Source organism: Nyctereutes procyonoides, unplaced genomic scaffold, assembly GCF_905146905.1.
Source record: "Nyctereutes procyonoides isolate TBG_1078 unplaced genomic scaffold, NYPRO_anot_genome, whole genome shotgun sequence".
NCBI classification, from domain to species: Eukaryota; Metazoa; Chordata; class Mammalia; order Carnivora; family Canidae; genus Nyctereutes; species Nyctereutes procyonoides.
In genome coordinates this window covers 10,628,475-10,647,221 of record NW_026575021.1, presented here as the reverse complement: position 1 = coordinate 10,647,221, position 18,747 = coordinate 10,628,475, and the positions used below count along the sequence as shown (strand labels likewise).

The window sequence follows — 18,747 nt, the reverse complement described above, 5'->3', positions numbered from 1 at the left end:
ATATCATATTCATCTTCATGTGTCTGAACAGGCTCTCAGTATCTTGTGTGTAGTAAGACTTCAGTTACATTAAATTATGTTGAATCAATCTGGTTGTCAGTGATGTTAGGCTGAAATGAGGTGAAGCTGGAAAATTATGAGACCAAATTTCTTGCCTAATTTGATGACCCTTAGGCTAGTTGAGATGAGTTTCCCACACATTCTGAATATTGGCAATACTGAATCTATACTTTCTCGTGAAGACTTAAGAAAATACTATATAGATACAGTGCCTTATATTAAAAATCAGCTTTAAGGGACACCTGGGTGGCTATCTGGTTGAGCGTCTGCCTTCAGCTCAAGGCATGATCCCGGGTCCCAGATTGAGTCCTGCATCTGGCTCCCTGCAGAGAGCCTGCTTCTCCCTCTGCCTTTGTCTCGGCCTCTTTCTCTATCTCGCATGCATAAATAAAATCTTTTTTTAAAAAAATCAGCTTTAAAATTAAAATACAGTGTCTCTTTGGTAGAATAACAGATGCACTTTGTTTTAAACTGTTGTACTTTTTGTCATTTCTAAATTTCCTATTATGAACACAAATTGCTTTTTTTTTTTTTTTTTTAAGATTTTATTTTTTCATGAGAGACAACAGAGAGAGGCAGGGAGATAGGCAGAAGGGATAAGCAGGCTCCCTGCAGGGAGCCTGAGGTGGGACTTATCCCAGGACTCTGGGGATCATGACCTGAGCTGAAGGCAGACAGTCAACCATTGAGTCACCCAGGTGCCCCACAAATTGCTTTTATAATTTAAAAAATCCTATTTATGGGGCTCCTGGGTGGCACAGTTGCTTAAGAATCCAACTCTTGGTTTCTGCTTGGGTCTTGAGATTAAGCCCTGTGTTGGGCTCTGTACTCAGCAAGGAGTTGGCTTGAGAGATTCTTTCTCCCTCTCCCTCTACCCCTCCCACTCGTGTGTGCATGTGCTCTCTCTTTCTCAAATATTTTTTTAAAAAATCCTATTTATAAGATTTAAGTTAGTTTCATTACTTTGTGGTCAAATAGGTAATATAACATGATACATAAAAAAGCCATTGATGTTTTCCTTATTACTTAGTATAGTAAGATTATATGTCACAGATGAAAAAATTTGGTTCCAATAAGTTTAGACATGTGGGGTTTTTTTTGTTGTTTTTTGGGGGGAGGTTTAGATTTTTATTTGACAGAGTACAAGCACAGGGAGCAGCAGGGAGAGGGAGAAGCTGGCTCCCCACTGAGCAGAGAGCCCAACATGGGGCTCCATCCCAGGACCCTGAGATCATGACCTGAGTGAAGGCACATTTAACTGAGCCTCCCAAGAGCCCCTAGATATGTGTTTTTGGAAGAACTAGAGCCCAAGTCAGCTGATATATATGATTTTATCTATTATTCTTGTTTTTAACTTTGCATTTTAAAAATGAAATTACCCAAGTGTAAATTTTCTTTTTAATTTTTTTAAAGATTTTATTTATTTTTGAGAGCTGAGTGAGAGAACATGGGCGGGGTGGATAAGGTGTGCAGAAGGAGGAGGAGAAGCAGGCTTCTCACTGAGCAGGAACGCTGATGGGGGCTCTGTCCTGGGACCCTGAGAGACTTAAGTAATATAAATTCTTATTTTGCCTGTTGCATTTGCTCAGAATCACATCCTCTGGCATCTTTCATTTGAGAACCCAAATTATGGAGGAAATGGACACCTTTAGGAACAACTTAGCTTATTTAAGAGGAAGGCTTTTAAAAACTAGGTCTTTAAACTGGGTGTGGCTCAAAATGCAAAACCTACAGTTTGCTTTGACTTTGAAAAAGTTCAAAGGCTGGAATAAAAATGGAATTTCTTAAAATTGATAAGGTCTATGGGGAGAAAAAGGAAAAGGGGCTGTATCTTCACGAAATGTGAGAAAAATAATAAAAACAAGATCATGAAATTTGTGGAAGTATTTGGAAAGGTAAGGTGAAGAGGGAGATATTTAGTTAAAAATTAGAGGTTTAGAATTCTTGAGGATGAATCAAATTATTTCCCACTGCTACAGTTTTAGAGGGGAACTCCTCCCACGCACAGCCCTCCATTCAAGCTCTTTTGCTCATTTTTCTGTGAGAGAGTAAAAAAGTATCAACTATGTGTGGCTGTTAAGAGTTTTGTTTGAAAGATGTGAATAAGAGCAGGGGTGGGCCAGGCTAAGTTTGTAAGTGATCTCTACGTCTGATAACATTAAGGAATGGAATTTAATAGATACTATCAAGTTAGGAGGTTTTAGAAGTATGTATTTAATGCCTAATTAGTATTGTATTTTATAAGTATAATGTAATTAGATTATATGTCTTTATTAACATTAGATACAGAAAGAATAATTTAGTAATTTAGGATGTGAATATCTTTTGAGTGGACTTGCTAATTTCCTTTCCAGGAGGGAGATAATTGACTTGTGTTGACTTGTCATAGTAAAATTCTTGTTTGCCAGTTAGTTATTCTTAGCTAGGGCTGTTCTGGAGAGGATTAAAAAATAAAATTTAAAAAACTGATGAATCCTAGAAACCTGAGTCCGGAGGCTTGGAACTTGACAAGCTGGCACTGTAAGATCTCAGTGGTAGTACGGCAAATGAATGAGACAGGCTAACAAATAGCACTATGTATTATCTAGTTTTATGCTGTTTCATCTTTAAATTCCTCTCTAGCACCATGCCTGGCCAATGGTAGCTGCTATGTTAATATTTGTTTAAACGACCAAGTGGAACTTGATAGTAAGCCTTCAAAGTACTTGCAGTTTAATTTGGAAACAGAATGAACACGGAATTTGGTTCTCTCCGAAACCAACAATAAGAGTTCATAGAAGAAGGGCTTATATGGCTTATATGAACATGACAGCTGGGACAAAGGGTTTAGGTACAGGTGGAAGCGTATTTCTTGCTGTTCTGTCAGAATCAAAAAGGATAAGGTCTGTATTTGAGTAGGGTAAAGAGAAAGCCTGTGAAGATACTTTAGTGAAGTATGTTGGGAAACAAGTGAGAAACAAAGTTGAATCATTGGGTTGGGGACCATATTTGTAGGCTGCCTATGAAATCTAGGAAGATATTTTTTTGAGTGTTGTAATATTCTTACCAAAATGGTGTTTTGGAAAGATTAGTATGGCAATAGTATTAAGATGGGACTAGAAGGCACAGCTATGCTTAAAGGTTAGAAAACTGAGCCTCTGAGTTTTATCAACTTCTTGCACCCAGAGGCACATGTGACAACTCGAATTCAAGCCAAAGTATTGAGTGATATTCTTTCCATTTCATCCCAAGTATTCATAATTGATTACATAAAAATCCTATCAAACTACTAAATGATCAAAGATCAGATTAGTTTTGTTCCTCTTATAAGACATTTACATTGTCTAATAGCATTTTGATCTTACTAGCTTTCTTATATGAGGATATTGACATTTTGGGCCAGATAATTCTTTGTTATGGAGGCTGTCCTGTGTATTGTAGGATGTGTAGCAGACAAAAATGCCTCCAGATATTACCAGATGTCCCCTGGAGGCAAAATCCCCACGAGTATTGCCTTACAGCATACTTATGATACAGCCTCAACTTAACCAGAAATATTTAGTGCTATATTGCAGGAATAAGTATTGCATTTTAGTAAATTAGTAATACTTCACATTTCTAAGTCATAAAATGGTAATGTTCTGAAAATTAAGAAAAACTAAAGTAATTTATTGTACAAACCTGGACACTATTTGAAAGTCAAAGAAGTACTGGGATGCCAAAACAGGCTTAAATTAGGATTACCCTGGGCAAACTAGATGTGACCAGTCATCCTAGGAGTCACGCATACTTTGGGTACTTACTATGAGTAGAGTAGTATGTTAGGGTGATAAGAGGTAGGCATGAGAATTATGGTGTTTGGACAGCCTCATGAAAAAAGATAAGCCTTGAATTGGTCTTGAAGTGAGGCTTGAATTAGACTAGGAAAATGGAAAGGAAGTTCTGTCCCCTGCCCCCATAGTAAAAAGAACTAGGAACAAAGACCTCTATGGTTTAACTGTCCAGGATACATAAAATGAACATTTATTTGGGCGGTTTGGCAGGATAAGAAGTTTTTTACTGGTGTACATGGGAGAGAAGATCAAAGGATGTAGTTTTGGATGAGATAACAGGATCTTAAAAAGCTGTAGGCTGTATCCGATAGGAAAGTTTTTGAGCTGTGAAACAATGTTCTACTGATCTGTACTTTAGCTAAATGGTAGTGGGTAGAGGATGGATTGGAGGAATAAAAGTCTAGTAGGTATGGGGAAACCACTTGAGATTATCATAATTGCTTATGTTGGGTGAGTGGAGAGTCTCGACTTGAGTGAAGTCAGCGGAAATGAAAAAGGGGATTTTAGGGGCATGAATGAATTGTTAGGATGTGTTGATTGAGCACATTGAGTATGTGGAGAGAGAAAACAGTCAAGGTTAACATAAAATTTTTCATTCATTGAAAAAAATAGTGCTATTTTATGTTTGGAGGTACTTGATTTTGGGCGGATGTTTGTAGGAAACCCTTGGAGTTCTGTGATACTTAGGAGAAAAATTAGGATTAGAACTATTTGAAAATCACATATGTCCAAAGAATAGTTGATTATGGTGAAACAAAGACTTCTTCAATTTAAGTTTCTGATAAAGTATAAAATAGTAGGAACAAATTTATTGTAATATCTTGTGAGTCAACAGTTGATAGAATAACAAAAATCCTGTGATATAGAAAATGTGTGAAGAAATAAAAAAGCTCAATTTTTACACTTTGTAATGTGTATTTTCAGACCCTTACGTCATCACTTCTAGTTTTGGTAATTAAACTTTAATAAGTGATACGGAGAAAAAACTGATGGGAAAGGAAGAGAGTTAAGGGACTGGAGAATAGGCTAAATTTATCTGCTTGAAGACCCTGGGATAATTTGATTACTGTCATTTGGGAGAGATCCTGGTTAGTTTTTTGTTATGAGTATTTTGAAAAGAAATGGAATGGATATGAATTAAAATAGAAAAAAAATAGTTCCCATCTTGCAACTAGAGTTACTAAGTGAGAACAATCAAGAATAACTATGGACTTTTTGTATAATTTTTCAAAAGTACAGTGCCCTATTATGGATTCTTTATAGTTATTTCTATCATTCATTCTGCAGTATTGAGTTCCTTCTGTGTGTGGGGCAGGTTTCTTTGGGGTTGAGAATAGAGCATAAGAAATGGGAAGAAAATAAAAGAAAGAAATGATGGGGAAGTACTATTCCTGCATTTGAGATGCTTGGAGTCCCATATGAAAGACAGTTATATAATTATATATAAATTGTATATACGTACACAACTATAAATTCTAACAATTGAGGACTTGATTCCGTTTTTTTCTAGGACAATGCCAGTTCTAAAAATACTGTCCCTCTCATGCCTCAAAAGTATTTTATGTGTTTTAACCATTTCAGTATACGGTATATGTCCAGGAATCCTCACATAGCCACTCTTATCTTTCTTCTTATGTAACTCAAAAAGAGAAGAGAATGTCTGAGCTGGTCTTAATATTAACTTTAATTCTATAAACCGAGTACAGTGTATCATTCTCACTTCTCCTCTGGCATGTGACATAAAAATATTGCCAGATCTTTCTTTAACACTTCAGTTACCTGATATTTTAGGCTAACCTTTTGTTGGGGATAAACACATATATTTAAATACAAATATTTAAACATATATATATAATATATATAACATATATATTGATAAATACGAATAAAAATGAACATATATAACATATATAGTATTTAGATTCCTATTTTGTTCATATTTTTCACAAAGCAGATAAAATATTTTAAATTTATAATTCAAGAAACTTATTTTTAAAGATTTTATTTATTCATATGAGAGAGAGGCAGAGACACAGGCAGAGGGAGAAGCAGACTTCCTGCAGGGAGCCTGATGCGGGACTCGATCCCAGGATTGAGGCAGGCGCTCAACTGCTGAGCCACCCAGGTGACCCAAGAAACTAATTTTAGAACCAGTAGGAATACTGCAAATAGAAAATTCTCTGATAGAAGGGTGTTTAATCTTTATTGTATTAATAAACCTTTATTACCAGCATATTGTGGATTCTAAGTTTATGCTCTCATATCTTTTCTCAGATATTTGTGCAGGAACTTTCTTCACAATAAGAGAAATGTATTAATTTGTAAAACGTAACCTTAATTGACAAACTGTTAAAAGCCATTATAGTATGCATTATGATCTGGAATTTGAAGGACATGTCATTTGCTAAAAGTTATGACTTGTTAGCCTTAAGTACCATGGCTCCTATAGATAAAGTGTTGTTTAAGGCATTTCACCAATAAAGTTAGTTATTAACAAGCAAGGTATTCTAAAAGAATCAGTGTGAATTAACATATACTCTCCATATACATGTAACTTATATATGTAAATATATACACATGTAATTATGTTATCTTTTGGCTGAAAAGTTCTGCTACCAGTAATAATTGTTATCTAGGTATGTGGTTGTGGCTGAAATTCTATGTTTAGTTAGTATACTAAGGACTGTCTTGCTTTTGCAGCTATTGTCAAAATTTGCAGTTTGGTATAGTTTGAGACTCTCAGCCTTTCTGATATCTTTTCTCAAACAAAACAAAACACCAAAAGAACCTTCAGTTTTTGATTGCTGCACTCTAGGTTGGTCTTACTATAACCATTGTTTCTAAGCAGTACGTGGCTGTGCCTCAACAGAAGATTGTGTTTTTGAAGAAGTAATTTCCAACCTCACTTTTGTGAATTCCAGTGAATATCAAAACTGTTTTGAATTTCTTAAAATTAAAAAACTCTTGCCATGCTGGAATGAGAATCAAGAGAGTGGTACTTCAATGAAAATGGAAGTATAGAATGTCACTGTCTAAAACTTTGGAATTCACCATTTTAAAGCTTTTTTTCAGCCTTTTTGGCTTGCTTGCGTGCTCTGCTCTGTTTTTTGATTCACTGTGTTGTATTCTGCTGTCATACTTTCTGTTTATATGTGTATCCTACCTACTCTGTAGCTAGTGTCACTTCAGTGCTTGTAAACTGTTGTAAAAATTTCTCAATGAATTTGCTTTGCTAATAATTGCCATTAGTAGTAGTAATACCAATGATAATTTTCTAAAAACCAGAGGAGTATTTTATATTTCTTTATATAAATGTAGTATATATGTCTTTAAGTCGGCTAATGGGCCAAGTATAATAGTTAATAGCATGATCAATCTAAAATTTCAAAAAGGCTGCTATATATATGAACTGAAGATATTTTTCTTCAATTGAGAATTGAGTTGTGATTTTTTTTTTATTGTAATAGTGGGATCGATTACAACTTTATATTTTATGGTTGGTAGGGCTTAGGAAAAGAGAACAGAGAACAGCAGGAGCCATTAGAATGATACTACATTGGAGCCTTTTTTTTTTTTTTTAAGGCAAATTCTACCCCCCAATGCAGGGCTTGAATTCACAACCCTGAGATCAAGAGTCACTTGCTCTACTGACTGAGCCAGCCAGGAGCCTCATTAGACAGTAAAATATAATAGTTAAGAACACAGGTCCTGGAGTAATCTTGTTTGTCACTTAATAACTTTGTCACTGTAGACAGGTCATTTATCTCATTGTGCCTCAGTGACCAGATTTATCTGTAAAATGGGGATTACAGTAGCACCTATTCAGGGGTTTATTGTGAAGATTGAAGAGTTAGTATATTTAGAATACTGAAACCGTGCCTAGCATGTAATAAACATTTGATAAAATATGAATAATAACACTTCCTATTGCCACATTGACTAGGAAAGCTTGGTAAATCATTATAAAGTGATGTATTCTAAGAATTTTAGAATTAAATTATATGTAGTTTGGGGTAAAACCAAAGATACTTCTGTTATTGAAAGCTTTTTAAAAAATCATAAAATTATAAAAATAGAAACAAAATTATCTCAAAAGAGTCACTTTGATGTTTCCTTTACCTTTCTTCATGTGTATTTTTAAATATTGTAATCATGTTTTATTCAGTCTTCATTCAGATGGCAGATACTTAATCATCTCTAAATGTCAATCACTGTACCAGAGATTATGCATTGAATTTTGTGATGACAGAGCCTCCTTTTTTTTTTTTTTTTTTTTTTGCTTTAATAAATAGAGAAGGATGATTTTGAGGTGTTAAAATCTGATTATTTTCCTTGGCCTGTAAAAATTTTACACACTAATCTAAAATTCATTCCAATAACAATTTTAATATGACTTTTATTTTTACCTTTAAGTTAAATCTTTGCTACTGTTAGCTTCACTAGCTTACTTTCAGCCAACTACAATATGAAAAGTGATTACTATGGTTACCATAAATTCAGCAAAGTAACTCCAGTTTCCCTTCCTGTCGATTATTTATTTATTTTTCCATCATTTAATTATATGTCTACTGTTTATCAGAAAATCAGGAGAGACACATTCCAAACTCTAAATAATTTGGGAGGATAGAACTGGTAGGGAGAGGGAGGTTATTACCACTCCCTACATTTGTACATTCCTATATTACTGAAAGGCATTGTTACTTTTTAAAAAGTAATAAACTTATATTCTTAGCTGTTTTTATCACCAATCATATTATATAGGCATGTGTGACATATGGGCCAAAATATGATTTATTACTGTCAGTTTCATAGTACTCTTATTTACATTTTTACTAGTTCTCCCAGTCTTTATATATATAAATTATATTTAATGGTGTTCAATTCTTCTGTAATGGTCCTTCTAAGAGAAAAAGTATCTTGAGGGCTGGTTTATTTCTAACAGATTTTTAAAACAACTTTATTGAGATAATTTACATACTATAAAATTTGCCTGTTTAAAGTGTACTGTGGGGTGGCTGGGTGGCTCAAAGGGTTAAGGATCTGCCTTCAGCTCAGATTATCATGCCAGGGTCCTTGGATGAGTCTTGCCTTGGGCTCCCTTTCCCTCTGCCTGCCACTCCGCCTGCTTATGTTTGTACACTCTTGCTCGAGCTCTGTCAAAAAAAAAAAAAAAATTAAAAAAAAATAGAAATGTACTATGGTTTTTAGTATTCATTGATTTTTAGTATATTTACAGAATAGTACAATTATCACCATACTCTTGTTTCAGAATATTTTCAACATCTCCCAAAGAAACCATGTACCCATTAATAGTCACTTCCTATTTCTCTTCTCCCTGCCCCTCTCCCATCCCTAGGCAAACACTAATCTATTTCTTTGTCTCATAGATTGGCCTATTCTAGACATTCCATATAAATGATATCATATAGTATGTACGTGGTCTTTTGTGGCTAGCTTCTTTTACTTAGTATATACTGTGTTTTTGAGGTTCATCTATATTTTAGCATTTTTATTACCTAATACATTTTTAAATGTCTCTTTTCAGCTTATAAATACCAACTTAAAAACTTCAAAAGGACAGAAGTGAACAAAGTTGTAAAGTAGGTAATTTTGTAATTAGAAGAATATTAGAGGAATTTCCTTTTTGATAGGGCATGTTTAAATGCAAAGATGCTCTTCTGAGAGATGTTGAAGAAAGATTTCCCTGATGAAATGACATTTAAGCTGAGATGCAGTGAAAAGTAGGAATGGGCGGGCTGAGGTTGGGCAGAGAAGGATGAGATAAGCAAAAAGTAGAATTGAACTTATTTCAGGCAAAAGAACGACATGCACATGTGACCTAGAAGCAAAAGTGTTGGGCTTTCCAGGAATAGAAATTAGTACCATATGGCTGTTATTAAGATTTGGGTGGTGGAGGAGGATGAGAAATGTAGCTTAAAAAAAAAAAAAAGTACCCCACAACAGATCACTGCTCATGCCTCGGGCTGTGGGGGCCATTTTTTTGCAGAGGACTCAATCATAAGAGCAAAAGGAATGTGGCACAGAATTTTAGTGCAGGAATATTAAGATACTCAGATTCATATTTTAGAAAAACAGTTAGGTTTTCTTATATAGAAGAGATCAAAAAGAAGTAAGACCAGAGATTTTCAGGGTTTTTTGTTTTGTTTTGTTTTGTTTTAAGGATTTCTCTTTCTCAAAATTGTTTTGGCCATACTTTGCCCTTTACATTTTCATATAACTTTTAGAATTAGCTTGCCATATCTATAAAAATGCCTGCTGAGATTTTTTTTTTAAGGATTGTGTTCAGTTGTGTAGATAGATGAGTTTGAAAAATTGACATCTTGACAGTATTAAGTCTTCAGGTCTCCATTTGTTTAAGTTTTCTTTATTTTATCTCAGCAATGTTTGCTTTCAATGCACAACTCTTGTACTTCATTTATTATAACATATTTGAATTGTTCATTGATAAGGTATAGAAATACAATTGATTTTTTGCATATTCATCTTTTATCGACCTTACTAAACACATTTATCCTAGTTGGATGTTGTGGGTTTCCGTAGATTCCTATAGAGGTGTTACTAAATACAGGACCATATCACCTACAAAATAAAGACTATTTGACTTCTTTCTTTTCAGTATATCTTTAATTTCTTTTTCTTGACTTATATTTGCTACACACTCCAGGATGGCTTTGTTTAGAAATGATGAGTTTGCATCCTTGACTTTGTTCCAGTCCTAGAATAACTCAGCCTATTCACCATTAGATCTATTTTTCTGAGTTGTGTAGAATTGGTATTATTTTTTTCCTTAGTGTTGATAACACTAAGTGTATCTGGGCATGGGTTTTTTCTTTGCAAGATTTGTAATTTACTAGTTCCAATTTCTTTTTGTAAACCTCTTCGGATTCTCTTTTTCTTTGTGAGTCCCATTTGGTAACATATCTTTCTATAGAAATTTGTATATCCAAGTTACCTGTTTGCATAAAATTGTTCATAGTATTCCTTTATTATCCTGATCATAGCAGTGTTCATTCTTTATTTCTAATTTTGGTTATTAGTGTTTTCTAACTTTTCTTTGGTAAATGTAAAGATTTACCATTTTTAGATCTTTACAATGCAACACCTTTGGGGTATTCCCCCCCCCTCTATTTTTCTATTTCACTGATTTTTGCTAATATTTGTATTTTCTTTCCTTCTGACTGCCTTGAGTTTAATTCTTGTTTTTTGACATTTTTTATGTCGATTTGAGATCTCTTTTTCCTAATGTTTAAAATTATAAATTTTCCTCTCCTGTCTTCATTACATAATATTCGTATATTTTTGTTTTTAGGGATCCCTGGGTGGCGCAGCGGTTTAGCGCCCGCCTTTGGCCCAGGGCGCGATCCTGGAGGCCCGGGATCGAATCCCACGTCGGGCTCCCGGTGCATGGAGCCTGCTTCTCCCTCTGCTTGTGTCTCTGCTTCTCTCTATCTGTGTGACTGTCATAAATAAATAAAAAATAAAAAAAAAAAGTTTTTAAAAAAAAAAGATTTATTTTTGTTTTTATTCAGTTCAAGATATTTCCTAAATTCCCTTGTGATATAATCTTTGACCTGTGGTTATTTATAAGTGTGTTTAATTTCCAAATATTTGGGATTTACTAAATTTCTTTGTTGATTACTAATTTAATTGCATTGTAGCCAGAAAACAAACTTTGAAGAATTTCAAGTCTTTTAAATTCAGAAACTTTTTCATGATTGAATTGGTCTGACCTGAAAAATGTTCCATGTGCACTTAAAAAAGAACTTGTATTCTATTATTGATGGGTGGAGTGCCCCTTAATTGTCAGTAAAGTAAAAGTGATTGATAATGTTCAAGATTTCTGTATCCTTACTGATTTCTCCACGTAGCTCTTTTTTCAGTTAGCAAAGGGGAGCTATTGAAAACTGCAAATAAAATTTCTCAATTGTCTCTTCTTTTATTCTACTACTTTTATTAAGTATCTTTATATTTGATTGTTATACCTTCCTGCTGTTTTTTTTTTTATGTTTCTCTTTGTTACTAGTAATATTTCTTAAACTCCAGCTCTCTTATGGTTACTATTCGCATAGTATATATTCTCATCTTTTAGTTCAACTTACTTGTGACTTTGAATCTAAGATATTTCTTCTATAGATAACATATAGTTGGGTCTTTTTTTTTTTTTAACCCAGTCTGACCATCTTTGTCTTTTGAGTAGATTATTTATGTCTGTTAACATTTAATGTAATTAATCATGTCTGCCATTTTGCTTTTTGTTTTCAATTTGATTCAAGTATATTCTGTTTCCCTGCTTTAACATTTTTTGGCATAATGAGTGATTTCTAGTTGCATCCTGGACATTCTGTGTGTTATATTGTGAGACTCATAAACATGATTCTTCTTTTTTAGACGACAGTGTTGTTTAGATGTAGTGAATGGGCTAGATGTTGAGCTCCCTGCCAGGCCATGCTGGCATCATGTCAGTAAAAGTGAAGCCCTGGCTCACTCCCTTCTTCCAGATAGATGGGGTGTAAAGTAAGCTCTATACTGGACTCTACTGACATGTAGAGGACTGGGAAAGGGAAATGAGGTGCACATTTCCCCTTGCCTCCTACATTGTTGATGCTGGTTAGGGCTGGAGGCCTTATTACTTAATTTTAGCAGAATTAGGGTAATGAAGTTATAGGTTTTGAATTTTCTTGGCAAGTAAAAGCTTGACTAATCTCAACATGTTGTAAATTGCATTAGCCATCGATACCCTAGCAGTGTCCGTCAGAACTAAGTCTCTTTTAATTAAACCAAATATTATTATTCAAAAACTTCAAAAGTGCCAGAATGAGAAAAATGCTTTTAGCAGGCAAAAGTTATTTTGAAGTCTGTGTTTGTAATAAACAGAAATAATATGTATAGTTACTCAAATGTTTTTTATTTGGGATTTTCTTTAAAATTCAGGGACTAGGGATCCCTGGGTGGCGCAGCGGTTTAGCGCCTGCCTTTGACCCAGGGCGCGATCCTGGAGACCCGGGATTGAATCCCACATCAGGCTACCGGTGCATGGAGCCTGCTTCTCCCTCTGCCTGTGTCTCTGCCTCTCTCTCTCACTGTGTGCCTATCATAAATAAATAAATAAATAAATAAATAAATAAATAAATAATTAAATAAATAAATAAATAAATAAAATTTAAAATTCAGGGACTAAAACACCTTGGTCTTGATAAAAGAGAATCCAGTTACAAGTTACAACCCAGTTTATGTGTTCTTTGGTAGGCTTAGAAGTACGTCAGTCAAAGATTCCTTGACTGAAGAATAATTTTGTGCCAATACCATTTGGGACACAACCCTCCGTTTTTAGATTTCAGACACTGAAATAAGAGGAGAGAGTGATAGGAGATAGTTGGCATACTCGGGGTTAATTGAATCCGTCTCCCTCTTTTCATCACTCTGAATGTACAGGTTGCTACATGAACTTTTATCTGTTAGTGGAAGGAAGGGGCAGTCTCTATTGCCAGTTAGGGAAGTAAATATAGGAACAGTGGGTGAAAAGGTAGTTTGTGCATGTAGTATTAGCAAGACTTGGTGACAGATTATTGAAGGTAGGAAATAAAACAAGGAATCCAAAATTGCTCTTAAGTTTTTAGCTTTTATAACTGAAAGAATTATGATGCCATTGACAAAAATAGGAAAGCTACCATTCATGGGGTATAGGAGAGATGATGATACTTCATCATCTGTGATTTATTTTGAATTATTGTTTTATTCACTTAGTTTATAGTAGATTCTGTCTTTTTAAAGATTCTAAAAGCACCTTAAAATTTTCTATCATTTCTAGAGAAATGATTATTTACTCTATTAGTCTTAATTATCTTGATCAGAGCTAAATAGTTGATGTGAGTGACACACCTAAGGGGAAATGAGAAAAGGGATAGAAAATGTATATAGAGTCACTAGAAAGTTCATCCAGTCTGGTACAGATATATTAAGTATTTACATCAGAAGATGCTTCATTTTATTGCCCTAACTTGATTAATGTAAAATGTGAAATTGCTAACTCCTGATCTTATTGAGATATTTAACTATGTGGGTAAATCAAAGTATACTTTTGTTTACTTCATTAATTCCACTTAAAGTATCTTAATTTGAAAACCACTCTGGTTAAAATTCAAGTAACTTCACATTTTTCATATGGCATCATACTTGAAATAAATCACTATCAATTGACATAATCTAGACCAATCTGAGGAAAAAAACTATGAAGTAGAAAATTTAAGTGTTTACCTCCCCTGTCTTCTCACTTTTTTTCTTTAATACCTTCCACAGGAGCTTATAAAATACTGTCCTATTCTTTCCCAAGACTGAAGTGAATTTTATAGTTACCAAGGATTTAAAGTATTAATTTTCTCTGATGTATCATGGTTTAAAAAGAGGGCTACAGAGTGGGTACTGCTTAACTAAAAGGAATGAATTACTAATGGTGGGTTTTTGTGTGGTTTGAGGTAGGAAGAGAACTGAGAAGTGGAAAACTATCTCTTCATTCTGTCTCCTAGATAATATTTAATAATATGGTTGTATTAGGGAGTTGGTCCAATACTACTGAAAATAGAAAATACTATTGTAAAGACAGATGTTTGTCCATAGTTTTTGTAATGAGGGTAACAGAAAAATAAGATATTTTAGGATTGGACAGTCGGCTTCATTTGGGTTTATTTAATATTTGAAATTTGGGTTAATTTTGCTTGTTTTAGTATCATTTTCTTTTTATGTATAAAGTAAAATATGGATGATTTTAAAGATACTCCTTGGCACCTACAGTGCTGCCCCTCCCAATTTAAATCTGTCCGAAAGGATCTCTATCTTATAACCTTGTGCTTAATAATGAATGTTACTCTTTTTTTGTTTTTGTTTTCTTCTAGGCTGTATTCATCACCAAAGAAAAAACTAACACCAGTGCAGAAATCAGTCAGTCCATTAGTTTGGTGCAGGCAAGTTTTGGATTACCCAAGTCCTGATGTTGAATGTGCTAAAAAGTCTCTTATCCACAAACTTGATCAAACTATGTCAGGTATGTCTGTAATTTTACTTGTAAATTCATCTCTTTGCTTTCTTTAATCAAAAACAGGTAAATGATGAGCAGGTATGTTTTTAGGAAGGCACTTCTTTGGTTGGTAGTGTTTTTTTAGTCTCATTGTGCAAGCATGTCATGTACATAACTCTGTGCTGTTACTTAATAGCTTTTTTCCTCCCAATCTTTTTATTTTTCTTCATCCTAAAGAATAATATCCATGGGGGCACCTGGGTGGCTCAGTCAGTTACAGCCTACCTTCAGCTCAGGTCATGGTCCCAGGGTCCTGGGATTAAGCCCTGAGACAGGCTCCTTACTCAGCTGAAAGTCTGCTGCTCCCTCTGACCCTCTCCCCTGCTTGTGCATGCAGGCTCTCTCACTCACTCTCTCTCAAATGAATAAATAAAAAATCTTAAGAAAGTAATATCCATGAAATAATGGGTTTTATACAGTAGGTTTTCTTCTCCCAATACAAGCTAAAACAAATAACTATGAAAATATAGGCTTCGTATCATCTAAAATCATCTCACCACCTTTGGGAAATTCTGATGTGATTGGAAGGTACAGGCCGAAAACCTAAGAGACCTCATTCTCATTCTAGCACTTTGTTACTGAGTGACTCTTAGCATTATTTAACTTCTGTGAGCTCAATTTTCTCATAAGAATGATGAACCTTGTAAGGTTATTTTAAGGAGTAGATAATAATGTTTATAAAAGAGCCTAATAAGTTTCTCTGGCTCATAGTAGGTATTTAGTAAATGTATTCATTTTCCTTCCCTGTTCAAATGTTACTGTTTTTTGTTTTTAACTTGGCATTTTAGTTCAGATTGCTTTTATGCTCTTTTGTTTAATAGCATTCACAAAGCTGACAAAATGTCTGTCACTATGGTATTTAATATAGCATGCCAGTGTGGGTAGAAATGTAGGAAAAGTATTATTGACTCCTTCTTGGAATTTCTCTCAATCTCTTCAGAATGTTACTATTTTTTTGGAATACTTATATAGTGAGGAATTGATGTTACTAATCTTAAATAGGTTTTCTGTTTGTTTTGTTGGTTTTGTTTTGTCTTGTGTCTACTTGTGTCTACTTGACAACCATGTACTTAAAAATTGCTTATTTTGCTTATTAAAACACATGTTCTCTGTGTCATTATTTAGACCTTTAGAACACAGTGTGTTCTCTATGTGTCATTATTTAGACCTTTATTAAAAATATCTTTAGGAATAATTTTCCAGTACTCTATCTCATCTTAGAAATAATTTAAGTATATTTTACAGTTAGGAATTTTCATCATTCAGTACTATATATTCATAACCTACTATATGCTAGTTATTGTTCCCTCTGAGGATGTTGCAATGAATAAAATAGACCAGAGCTTATATTCTAATGGGGTGGCAGACAATAGATAAATAAACATACAAAAAAAAAAAACATTTCAGGAGGCACATGAATGGCTCAGTGGTTAAGCATCTGCCTTTGGCTCAGGTTGTAATCCTGGGGTCCCAGGGTCAAGTCCTGCATCAGGCTTCCTTCAGGCAGCTTGCTTCTCCCTCTGCCTATGTCTCTGCCTCTCTCTGTGTGTGTCTCTCATGAATAAATAAAATATTTTTTAAAAACCGTATCTCAGGAAAATATGAGTGATTGAAGGGGAAAGGTGAAAGAGGAAATAAGGTATTTGAGGTAGAGAAGACAGCATGTTTAAAGGCTCTGTGGGAGCATGGGAATGGCCCACACATGAACACCTGGAACAGGCCAGAGTGGTGGCTGGAGAAAACTAAGGAAGGGAGAGATGTGAGATATGACCAGAAAGATAGGTAGGAGCCAGACTTTGCAAGGCCTTATAGGTTATGTTAAAGGTTTTAGACTTTATTCTAAAAGCAATGGAAAGATATTGGAGGGTTTTATTCAGGGGTGTGGTGTATATGGTCAGGAAGACATGACCAGGTTTACATTTTGGTTAAGGTCCTGCTTAGCTGTACTATGGAGGGTAAGTTGGAGAAAGCCAAAAGTGAATGAACCTAGGGTGCTTTTGTGGGGAGTTGGTAATGACAGCCAGGCAGCGTGTGTTGATGGTAGTGAAGATGAAAAGATGTAGTAGGAAAAATGAATGAATGAGATTTGAGGAAATGAGGGAGTAGTATCAACAATGATCTAGTTTTTCTAGTTTTTCAGGAAGTATCAACAATGATCTAGTTTTCATTGCTTTGCCAATGGTCAGAAATATTGAATAAGCTAGGGATTTTAGAATAGAATAGAAGAAAGAAATACTATTTTAAGTATTGATTTTTCTTGTATATAATTACACTCAATATCTTCTACTTTTTATTGCTTCTGTAATTTTGCATGTTGCATGAATGTTATTAATTATTTTGAGGTAAGAAATTCAGGAAGAGAATTTAGTGTTAGTGGGAAAATCATGAGTTCAAATTTGGAAATTTTGGCCCTGAGGTATATTTGCCATACCCATAGGGGAGACATTAAATGGGCAGCACACATGGGACCGAAGCCAGGTAAACAGGACTGGAGATATAAATAATAGGCTGTTTTTAGAATAGAGATAATTGATGTCAGGGGTATGAATGAGATTTCTTAGGAGAAGGAATATGACACAGGATCAGAAGATAAAAGGGCTGAGGACCTCAAATGCTACTGATTAAACAAGTAACCAAGGAGAACAGAATAAGCTTAAAAGGAGATTAAAGAGTAAAGGGAAAGAAATTAGCACCCCAATTTGTGCTCAGGTTGGTATTGCTGAGATTATGCTACATATTAAATGTGTTTAAGTGTGACATACTGTCTCATGGTGAATATAGACAAAACCATAGTGTCCAACTTACTATACCGTCCAACTCAACAGAAAACGTTTCCTCCTCTAAAGCACTGCTTTGCCTAGTAGGCAAACCAGAAACTTTAGTCATCATCTTTTTTTTTTCCTTTAGCAATCCTTTTAGTTTCTAATACCCATTTTTTTTAATATTGTCACCTCTGTTGCCTAGTTCAGTCTCACCTATTCAACATAAAAATGTCCATCAGTTTTCTTCCTAAACTGATTACATCATATTTCTCTTGCTCAGAATTCACTGATGGTGAATAAAGTTCATTTTCCTGAGCATTGTTTCCAGGACTTCCATGAACCTAGCCCAGCCGTGTTTTCCTATTTCCTATGTGCTTAACCTTTCTGTGTTACTCAGTCTTATTCCCTGAACACACTGTGTATTGTCAAGGCACTGCTTTTGTTCCTGTTATAAACACAGGTGAAAGTCCACACTTGCCTCATTTTCAGTGGTCTGTCAGATTGCTGCTCATCCTCTCAAGATTGCTCCAGCACCTCATTCCAAAAGGCCTTACCTAGTTTCTCTGTTATAATGAATTACTTCTATCTCAAAAGTTCCACAGCCCTTTGCACCTTTATGATTGTACTCATTTCACTTTGTCCCGAAATCATTGTTTTTTTTTTTTCTGCTTGCACTAGTTGGTTGTAAGCCTTCTGAAAAATAGTGCCATGTCACATTTGTGTAAATGTTCTACATTTTGCTTTGCCAATGGTCAGAAATATTGAATAAGCTAGGGATTTTAGAAGAAAGAAATACTATTTTAAGTATTGATTTTTCTTGTATATAATTACACTCAATATCTTCTACTTATTGTTTCTGTAATTTTGCATGTATAGCATACTTTTTTTTTTTCCTTTTTTGGCAGAAGTATTCTCCTTGAGTCAGAAAACTAGGGTAAAGGGGAAACTTTTTATTTTTAAAAAGAGAATTCTCACATGTTTGACGTTAACCTGGACTAAGTAGTCAGTATTGCTTGAGTTT

General features: G+C 34.5%; 1 protein-coding gene across 5 annotated transcripts in view; it reads left to right on the top strand.

Annotated features, from left to right (window-relative positions):
• SLAIN2 (SLAIN motif family member 2) overlaps positions 1-18,747 on the top strand; it is an 89,702-nt gene that overhangs the window by 21,221 nt on the left and 49,734 nt on the right. For all 5 annotated transcript variants that reach the window (XM_055340668.1, XM_055340660.1, XM_055340674.1 and 2 more), the window contains one exon: positions 14,783-14,931. In XM_055340668.1, the coding sequence (XP_055196643.1) occupies positions 14,783-14,931 (149 nt within the window). The remainder of the gene's footprint in view (positions 1-14,782; positions 14,932-18,747) is intronic.